The 10,820-nt window shown below is 38.3% G+C and overlaps 1 protein-coding gene across 1 annotated transcript in view; it reads right to left on the bottom strand.

The window, feature by feature from the left end:
• Nucleotides 1-4,718: 4,718 nt before the first annotated feature.
• Nucleotides 4,719-10,820, bottom strand: part of LOC101859630 (MAGUK p55 subfamily member 2) — a 31,478-nt gene continuing 25,376 nt past the window's right edge. The window contains exons 13-15 of the mRNA XM_005096216.3: nt 9,304-9,423; nt 7,240-7,275; nt 4,719-6,745 (exon numbers count right to left, since the gene is read on the bottom strand). Coding sequence (XP_005096273.1) covers nt 6,569-6,745; nt 7,240-7,275; nt 9,304-9,423 — 333 coding nt within the window. The 3' untranslated portion in view covers nt 4,719-6,568. The remainder of the gene's footprint in view (nt 6,746-7,239; nt 7,276-9,303; nt 9,424-10,820) is intronic.

Below are 10,820 nucleotides of genomic sequence, written 5' to 3'. Positions count from 1 at the left end.
GCTCTCCCCTCCCCTCACCCATCAAATAACAAATTGCACAACAGCCACTGTGAAAATGATATTCCAAAATGGACAAGATAAAATTGTGCCCAACTTGAAATTGAAATTTGACCCTCTGGTCGAGTAATAAACAACAGAATCACAGCAGCCATTCATGGATTTTTCCCCTGAAACAATGAGAATATTGCTGGTAAGTATCAACTGTTAGCTACAAAAACATTACAGTACTATAATATCAATTGGTTTGTGAATTATTATACAAGTACAATTTACTTAGCTGTGGGAAAAATTGAACATAACACATGTAATGATTTTGTAGTCTCCAGATATCACTCCCAGTCATATAAAACAGGAGTGGCACTGCTTCGTTCAAGAGAGCAATGCAAATGTTTACTAATGCTTACTCAATCCCTCTCTGAAGACGTAGTCTCTTTTTTGTCAGATGTCTAACAATTGATTGTGGCCTCAAACATAAATGTATGTCAATGAGTGATGCAATATGTTGTCGAAATCACTTTTCGCCATTTCAAACGTATAATGTACAGATCACAAAGTCAATGACGCTGAGAAAAAATATTTCACCCTCAGTCATATTAAAATAGTGGACAGAGGTCTTTTAATTTTTACATAGTCTCATATTGCTCTACAGAAAAAAAAGGAGCCATTTTTCCAAAATCCAGACATTATAGACATTCATAACATTTGCTTCTCACCTTCTCAGTATTAATGTTAAAAAAGCAAAAAATGGCTCAACAACTTTAATGCTCAAAGAGATCTTTGGATGCAGATTCACCCAAAAATGGGACTCTCAGCTATTTGATAAAGAGTTTGGAAGGGCAACTACTTGGCCCCTGACTTGAGCAAGGCAGAGAAGTCTATGCTGAATTCAAAGAATGGTTGCGATGGTGAATAATATAAGATGTAGCTGGACACAGAGTGAGGGGGATGGTGGAGTGGGGGCTGGTGTTGTGAACACATGAAAATACTGGGACATGAATACTATTGAAACGATATACAGTGTGAAAAAATATGTGCACCCACAAGAAAATATAGGATCCTCTGACCATTTTGCCGAATCAAAATATTATTGCTGCAGAAGTATTTAATATTTAACAGTGAGATTTATGCTACCAGAGATGACAAACACACAACAAGTCACAGACAGTAAAGCTATTGATGGAGCGTACGTGCAATTTAAGGTTCCTTGGTGTGTGTCAAGGCTGTCTCAAAGGAGATGGCACAAATAGAAAGTGACTGGACAAGAAAAGAATATCAAACGGTGATGCATCCAATCAGAGGAATGGATAAGAGTTAGGAATGCAATTAATGATGAAAAAAGTGAAAATGAAACTGTTAGAAGAACAGCTGAGGAACAAATCAAATAAATCACTGTTGCACATACATGAATTTGCATAGTTTAATCAAGACAACTTTAACTATAGATTTTACAAGGTAAAAAAGAACAAAGATTTCAGACAAGAGCAATCAATATATCTATGCGTATATCAATACTTTCCTTGGTTTAATCATTAATCAACAGAAAATTGATCATCATAAACCTCAAAGATAATTTCCTTAGACGACCAACTTTAGAGCACCGCTCAAATGATATATATACTATCAACAATAAGCTAAATTCTACAAACATGTTACTGCACCACCAGACAGAGAAAGTAATGTAACAAATCAAATGGTCATCAACTACCATCTAGATGTCATAATAAATACACATCATAAAAACACAGATTTCAATTTGAAGATAAAAGACTTTCAAAAACCTTTGGCTCTATTTACACTATTCAATACTTTAAAATATTTTCTAAACATAAAACGATTTTTCGACAAAGCCCTTTATAATGGCATCTAAAGTTACTGTCTAATGCCACAGAAAAGAATCCATGAAAATACATATGGTGCAAGCACTAGTGGGCCTGATCATAGGAATAACAACCACTGCTTTGTGGAGACAATTAATCGATCCATTTACATTGAATCAGAATTTTTTTTTTATTTAAAAAATATAAATGTAGGTGTTTTTACACCCCCATCGACACAATTTACATCATTTAGGAGGCTGGCTTCAGACTCTGCCTGTCAGGGCCAATCCACGCTGAGAAGGACACATCCCTGCAGAGAAACTCGATAAAAATGTTCTCCCCACTCCGGAATCAAACTGGGGTCTCCTGCATGCGACAGCAAACCGCCTAACCGCTACATCACAAACGCTGGTCATTAAACCAGAGGGGAGCACCATACGGTCATATGAGCTTTTCAACAGTGTCAACTTTGCATTAAAAAAAAAAAATTACTAAGAATTTAAGTCTCTTACAGACAATACTTCTGGCTGCTGTCAAAGCCAATGACTAAATAAATTCAAGTAATAATTAGAGCTTTCCAAGTGGATCATTGTCATAACAAGCCTAAAAACAACAATGACACCAATTTTATTATTTAATGTTAAACTGCCATTACTAGATAATATAAATCGAAAAATCACAACAAAACTATACAGGCACACTGAAGTTCATACCCTGCCATCACAATGGGAGCTGAATTGAAGCTTTGAACAACAACAAATTTTTTGTCTGAGCATCAAAATACCAAAAATAACAAATAAACATTTTGCAAAATTCATGTGCAAATCAGACGATGGAACTTTCGTATGCTGGATCTGAGCAGAGTAGGGCGTGAGAAATGTTTAGTAAGAGCTTTACAGCACTTGCAACACAATACGGTCATTTAAGTGCCCAAGATTAGAGGTGTTACAAGAGAGTAACAAACACCAAAAAAAAGAAGGTTGGGAGACAAAGACGATAGTAGTTTGATAGGAAAGAAGAAGCAAGCCACACCAGAGCACCCGCCAGAGAACTGTTGGATAACCATAGTTTAGCACAAAGAACACACAACAGTGATATCACAGTGCACAGCTTCTGTCCCAACCACTGCACACCAACAAGTTAAGTCTACAGAGATCTCTACATCTGTGGCACACAGCATTCACCCTTCATGTAACATTAATAATGACAGCAGTAAGGATTCTGTCTTTCCAAATCCAAATATTTCAATTACCCATCAGGCAATATGTCAGAGAAAAAACCCAACTAAAGATACATCAAAGTAAGTGAGTTTTTAAAAGTATAAGGAAGTTTCATTTCCGGAGATTTTTGCATTATTTCATATGGCTGCTGGTTTATCTGTTCATACAGCAGTGTCCATTTAATCTGAAATCTGCCGGACCACAGGATTTTCTTTAGGTTATCCACTTTTTTTTTTTACAAAGGTTGCTCAGATAGAAGGAAAAAAATATGGAATTTTACTGTCTTTCAGTGTATCAATGTTTTTGGATTAACCACCCTTGGATTAAGAAGATTTCAGTCTTTGATTTTCAACACTGTACACACAACAAGCAAATTATCCCTGATGTCTTACATAGCTGCCACTCAGGAATTTCAAAAAAGGAGGAAATTCACGCGAAGGCGTACATGCGCTCTCCGAAGGCCGGAGTAAAACCAGGGAGATCCAGAGGCAATATATACTGGAAAATCTAATCTACGGTTTTAGAAGGGAAAACTGTCATATTTGATAACCATAGGCAACTGAATTAGAATGTATTTGAAAAGAAAACACCAAAGGCACTAAGTTGACTAACAAGCATTTGAGTCGATTTGACACAGTTTGGACTTAGTGACTAAAAATCCAGTGTTTGTTGCCAGCTGGTGTCTCATAAAAGATTTCTTTCACTTTAAACTTGTGCATCGATGTAGAGCAGTATTGGATCAAGAAGGCAACACCTTTGCCGTTGTACTGAGCGAATTTGTCACTGAATCAAAATTATAGCATAGACTATCTAATCTAAAAATGTGTAGATCTAGATTATATCTAGAGATAGATTATCTAGATCTAAAGATAGATATCTAGATTCACTTCCACAGCCACAATAGCCGTCATGTAAACAAACGGGACCGCGAATTCTTTCGCACCAAACGCAAAGTGCAGCAAGCGGCTTGTTCAATTTTCTAATGAACTTTTAAAGTCGCGCACCGGCTGCTTCTTTCTCATTCTAGCTCCTTTTATTTTTGCATTCTGCATCAATTTCTCACGAATTTCCACTGTTTTCAAAGACGACTCGGCGCGCCAACGTTCCGATGCCCGTTCGACACTGTGTTGCCCCAAAATAAACAATGTGAAACTAGCACTAGGCCTAGAAGAACAGAAGTAGAAAGCTTCTGGTGGACATGCGCAAGCCGTGTTTTCGTCTCTCTCCCGGTTCGGTGTTTTTCGCGTGTAAAAAAAAAAGTATCTCAATTTGCGACCGAGTGCGGTCCATCGGGGGAAGGAGGAAAGTAGCGGGAAAAGCTAGATGAAGCGGAGTTTCCGTTATTTAGGGGGAAAGTGGCAGCTATGGTCTTAGAACAGGATGACGATGATGACACTGAATATTTGCAATAACAGCTTTTCCTGAGATAAGTCATCTATATTTTAAAGTTCCTTTAATACAAAGAATGGTATAGCTTATAATATTAACCAACAGTGCCAAAAATAATAGGTGCAAACTCGGCACCAGAAAAGAATACTTTAACTTACAAGACAGCTCTGTGAAATACGATCATATATTACCAAAATTTGAATTTTTTTGATCCACAAAGACTAAAAATATATACTCCATGGTAGACACTCTACAGCTCTGGTGATTTTTTCATTAATCATTTATTCTTTCTGAAGTGAAGAAATGGAAAGTAAGGCGAATCAAATGAAGCTAGTCCTCTGGACAAGTTATTAAAAGTTGCTGGCGATATCCTTCAAAACAAGATTACCATATTATTATGCACCATATTTAACATTGGACATAAACAATTGGAATGCAACGTTTACATGGATAAACCTACAATTTAAGAAGCTGCATGTAATAAGTTTTTTAAGAAAAAGAAAGCAGCTTTCTAAGAATAAATAAAATAGAGCAATGGAATGATTGATAAGAAAATATTAGTATTATCACAAAACCCATTTCAATTGTGGGTACAGAGATTTAGAGAAACATCAACAAAATAACATCTACGGCTGGGAAAGGTGGGAACAACAAGTGAAAATGACAAGGAGAAGAAAGAGTGCAAAGCATCCATCACTCTACCCTAATTAATTAGGGTGAGTTTTTCTCGACCACCTCACAAATATGGCCATGAGCTGTCAAGCGTGACGGTACAGAAACAAGAAGACAATGGACAGAAAACAGCCTTACAAGCTTCAAAGTACAAGTACAAGAGAGTAATCTTGAACAAACACAAAAGAACAGTGGTTCATCCTGACCCATCTCATGACAAGTTTATACACCTCTCAAATTGAGAGACTATACAATTTGCATCAAAATCCAATTAATAACATGGAATGAATTTTTTTTTTTTTTAATTAACTCAAACCTTATGACCATTACAGGACAATTATCATCAAGGCAAGAGAATTTGAGAGGATGAAGAGGATCTCAAAAACTATATGAGTCTTATTGTGGTGAATTAAACAGAGCAACAGATTACATTCCCATCGCTGCTTTGTCACCTATGTGATACACAGGAAGGGGGACATCCCAAAATGGAAAACTAAGCCTCATTGCTTGACATGTGAGTGGAGCATACATGTATACACTCAGATGCCACCCACAAAACAACCTCACACCACCAGCTAGCATGAAGACTCAACACACATAATAACACTGCAGTCACACAGCCAGCAGTAAAAAATACCCCATCTGGTCACCCAGCCAGGAGAGTGACTGCAACTAACTTCTGGGGCCAGGTGACCGGAACGGATAATTTTCACCATCGCATTATTGCGTGAAGTGACTGCAAAGTGTTAAAAGTGTTGAGATATTAATGGGAGAGTTTGTTGGGTAAAACGTCAAACACCAAACTGACACAATTAATGACAGAAAGAAGGCAAGCTGTTTGAACCCTGCCTTTCAGGGCTATCATAAGCTATGAGGGATAAACCCAAGTAGAAATAGAGAGATACTAGTTACAATATCTTCTTCCATTGGGAAGTGAACTCACATTTCCAGCACTCACAGGAAAGAGCCTAAGCATTAAACCACAGAAGCTAAAGAGGAGAAGAGGGCTTGTCTCGTATCTTCTGCACAGCGTACCAAGAGACCACAGAAACTCTCTTGTCCTGTCAACACAAACCAGTTACAAACTTGAAACTCCCCTGGGACAGTGGGTGGGGTGAAAGGGCACACAACACGGCAACAAGTTACCTTAAATGGCCTACCACAACCATTCACTTAAGTTCTACCAAAAACCCTGCACCAGAACAGTATACTATGGGGAAAAAAAGCACCTTATTTTCCCTACTGAAACAATATTAGTATACAAAGGCAATGCACTCTGTAATCCGCATTCTTCTATAGGAGGACAACACTCCACATTGCTAAACCGTCCTGGTTGGTAGTGCTCGGGATACAAATACAACATTTTATAAATGCAGATTTCCTGACAAATTCTGCCCCTACCCTGAGAAAACACAACCACAGCAGGGAGTACTTTTGGACTCAGATGACCGGCACACACCATGTTCACTTCTAGTGGACCCAGTTGACAGGCACCCACTGCTGCTTGCTGGTCATGTCGTTGAGAGACTTGCGTAAAAGTCGATACGTCTCCTCAAAATTGTCATTGACAATAATCTCGTCAAAGTAGCTGCCAAACTGTTTCTCGATGCGGGCACTCTCATTCACAGTGGTGATGAAATCTTCCTCCTGGAAAATAGAAAAAGACAGACATGATGATTTACGCTTCTACTGGCACAATTTTGAACATTAAGAAGGAAGTCTGCTTCGACCATGCGGCAAACTGTGCAAGACGCATCCCAGCAGAAAGAAGGAGATATCATGATACTTGTTAAAATATCTTTTCTCAAGGGGAATCCAACTGATGCCTTTACAAAGCAGGGAAAAAGGCTCACCATTAAACCACGTTTGGGAAAAAAGCAGACAGGAGTAAGAGTAAAGTCAGGCAGCAGCAGCCCCCCCCCCCCCCCCATTTTGCATTTGATAGCAAAAAGACAATTAATACGAGGCACAACTAAATTAATAATAGACATCAAATGCTGAGAACAATAACTATTCTTCCAACCTTTTTTCAGTGAAAATAATGAAAAGTTACAGAAAATAATGGCAAAAGACAGTAAAACAAAACTACTGATTACAAAATCTAGATCGAGCATAGAAGAGCCATCTCAAGTTTTACTTACACTTTTCACCTCTACAACTGATGCTCCTCCTCGACCCTGAGGAAAATAAAGAAAGGAAAGAATGGAAATGATTAACGTTTCTCAACATAAAAAGTCTTGAAATGACGAAAGTTAGAATATTTCTCTCAATGATAAAATGTGTCATGGCGCTGTGGCATCAGGCTCTCATCAACTTTGGGGCATGTAGAGTTCTTGGTATCACCTTAAAGCTTTTTCATTTGTCTTGCTTTTGAAGAAAAAAATATCCAATTATCTCGAATAGAAGTCGAGATATTTACAAATGAAGGAAGTGGGGGTCACATGGTTTCAGAGTTCAAATTAGTGGGGAAAATGGCCGCCAAATAAGAATTATTTCCTTAACTTGAGAGACTGTAAACTGAAAACTTACTTTCTTGAGCCTTTATTCAGCGTTTTCAAGTAAAATCCACCTAGAAATGTGTTCTTAATTGGACAGCAATGGTGTTTAGCAAAAAAATAAAAATTCTATAAAATTGCCAAACTGGCAGACAAATGCCAGCTTCTCTAATTTCTTTATTTTGACAAGCACCCGATTTCACCATGCTGCCTCACAAATACTTCTCTCAATGATAAACTGATAAAGCAGTAACATTTCTTTAAATGAAAAAGTTATACAATTACTCGTATATCCACTCTGAACAAAGCCCCCAAGACTTACTAAAAACAATTTTTTTAAACTCCTTTGGCCAGCTGGTCCCCCCCATTCCACAACCACAACTCTCAGCCTGACAATAAACATGCAGCGGTAGGCAATGACAGAGACACAAAATGCTATCAGTCACATATATGTGAAGCAGTGTGGTGAAATCAGCGCTCATCAAAAATAATGAATTCAGAGAAATCAAATTTTTTTTTTTCTGGTTTAACACCTTTTCTATCTATTGAAAATCACATTTCTGTGAACATTTCAGTGAAAAGGTTGATAAAATGCACACCAAATGTAAATTATTTGTTTCAAAGGTCTCAAGCTACGTAAAACACCAGACTTTGGTGGCCGTTTTCTCGTTAATTTTTCGTCTGAAATCAGGCGATACCCACCTCCTTCAATTGCAAATATCTCGACTTCTATTTAAGATAGATGGGTAATTTTTTAACAGAAGCAAGACAAATGAACATGCTTTATGATGGTACCAATAACTCCATATATCCAAAAGCTAACGAGCGCCTGTTTCCACCATGTTGTAAAACATATTAATAATACAGGTTAGTTTACTTCAAGTTCAAGTATATGTGATGTGATTTGGTGCAAATCTCAGAAGGAACAAAATATGACGCCACACAGAAATGTTTAGGACAAAAACAACAGCATATTCCATCCACCCACTTTAACTGTGGCTTTTCCACCAAAGAATAGTCTTTTAATTTGCAGATTGCATACACAAGACGTCCACTGTATATGAGAGCCGTCGTAATCTAATAAGGTACAAACATTTCTCAGATTGTTTGCAAAAAGACACATGGATATTTTTTTTAACTGTATAGAAAAGCTGTCAAAAAAAAGAAAGACAAATGCTAATCACTAACAATTTTATGGAGAAAACTGGAAATTCTATAACACTAAAATAGATCTTACTTGCCCCCTTGGTCATTGCAAAACTTGTAAATGAGCGAGGAGAAGAAACTGTGCATTCTTCTCCTTTGACTTTCTTTGAAAGCAGTGAATAAACTAAATGGCACTAGCTTCATGGATCACCTAGAAGGGTGACTTACTCATAGTTCAACTCATATTTTTTATTCCCCCCCCCCCCCAAGGACATGAAAAGGACCAATACATAAACTAAAAGTGTCACCACAGGTTTAGTTTTAGTAATTGTTTTACGGCACTTGCAACACAATAAGGTCATATGAGTGCCCAAGATTGCAAGTGTTACAAGAGAGTAACAAATACAAAAAAGAAGGAGGGGAGACAAAGATGATAGATGTTGGATAGGAAAGAAGAAGCAAACCACACCAGAGCACCCGCCAGCCACCCACTGTTACCACAGAGATTCACCACAGTTTTCTTGACCTCCATAGTGACAGCGAAACAAATATACTTCCACTCACCCTGCCACCTTTGGCAAAACGTCGCCCTTCTTCATACATGACCTTGAGAGCTTCCACACTCGGCGCAGCGATAAACGCAATGTATGGCATAAACTCAGCATTTTTCAGCATTTTCAGAGACTGAAAGACACAAACACAACAGCATCAGCATAAAGTACATAACGGTAATATCTCAAATATACCAAACATGTTCTCTTACATGGACAAGAATTGGAGACAACAGCAATCATTTGCCCAGGGCATAGGGCTAACAGCATAGAATACTTCAGCAAGCATTGTGCATGAGGAATCTTCACAAGTAGAGGAAGTAATAAAGAAACCGTTTTTATATAGCATATTTCCACAAAGAAGTGCTCAATGCACTGTACAATAATACAAAGAACATGCATCTCTCTCTCTCTCTCTCTCTCTCTCTCTCTCTCTCTCTCTCTCTCTCTCTCTCTCTCTCTCTCTCTCTCTCTCTCTCTCTCTCTCTCTTTTTTTTTCTTTTCTTTTGTGTTTTACTCTCTCTCTCTCTCTCTCTCTCTCTCTCCAGTACATCCTTGAGTAAAGACAATCCCACAAACTTACCCAGACACTCTCATACACACTGATTAACATCACACAGTCATAAATTGTTACAGAACAGAACATCATGAATAAACGATACTGAGAGAACATGAGACGAGCATTAAGAAAGTTGAAATAGCTTCAAACAACACAGGACCTTGTCTTGATAAAAACAGCAACTGAAACACAAGAAAAGCGGATTTTCGCCACACAATGCAGAACCAGTAGGAGTGATGAATACGATATGCAAAGCTTTTACAGACATGATAGAAAAAAAAAGTGCAAAGATAGAACACACACCTACACAGATACACACACACACATAAATGAACTGTTTACAGACACTTCTTCACACATGCATGCATGCATGCACGCGCACAAAGATCCTCACCCACAGGAATAAACATAACAAGCAAAATAACACAGAAACAAGAAACGCCATTTCTGAAGAATCAGCACATTAACACCTTCGGGACCGGCCCCACACCAGCTGATCCTATCCCGAGGACTGGAGCCGCCGCATACATCCCTTGAAAATACTCTTTTTGACGACATTTTTTTTCTCTTCTAATCAACTCAAACTGGCTTCAACTTCGGTGAATTCAAAAGGGAAAGAACTTTTCTGAGTTGAACAAGCAGTCAGAAAACATGGATAGTTTGGAATAAACCTGGACTGGCTTGAACGAGTGGTATTGACATCGGTCACATAAATATACGGCGGTGGTCCGACTCGGTCAGGCGCAGCCCGCGTATAAGTACGTCAGTGGCCCCGAAGGTGTTATTAGGCACACTCTCTAGCAACAGGTTCAGATACTAGCAACACTGACACCCTTTCCTCTCTCCCTCCCTCTCTCTCTAATTTAATCTACACTTTTGTCCTCATTTCTTTACATTTCTTTCAGCATGTTTTTCTCTAAACTCACCTGCAACCTCATTCTCTCTCTCTCTCTCTCTCTCTCTCTCTCTCT

The sequence above is a fragment of the Aplysia californica genome, unplaced genomic scaffold (genome assembly GCF_000002075.1).
Source record: "Aplysia californica isolate F4 #8 unplaced genomic scaffold, AplCal3.0 scaffold00123, whole genome shotgun sequence".
In the NCBI taxonomy this organism is placed as follows: Eukaryota; Metazoa; Mollusca; class Gastropoda; order Aplysiida; family Aplysiidae; genus Aplysia; species Aplysia californica.
The sequence above is the reverse complement of the archived record's forward strand: the minus strand, read 5'-3'. Positions and strand labels throughout refer to the sequence as shown.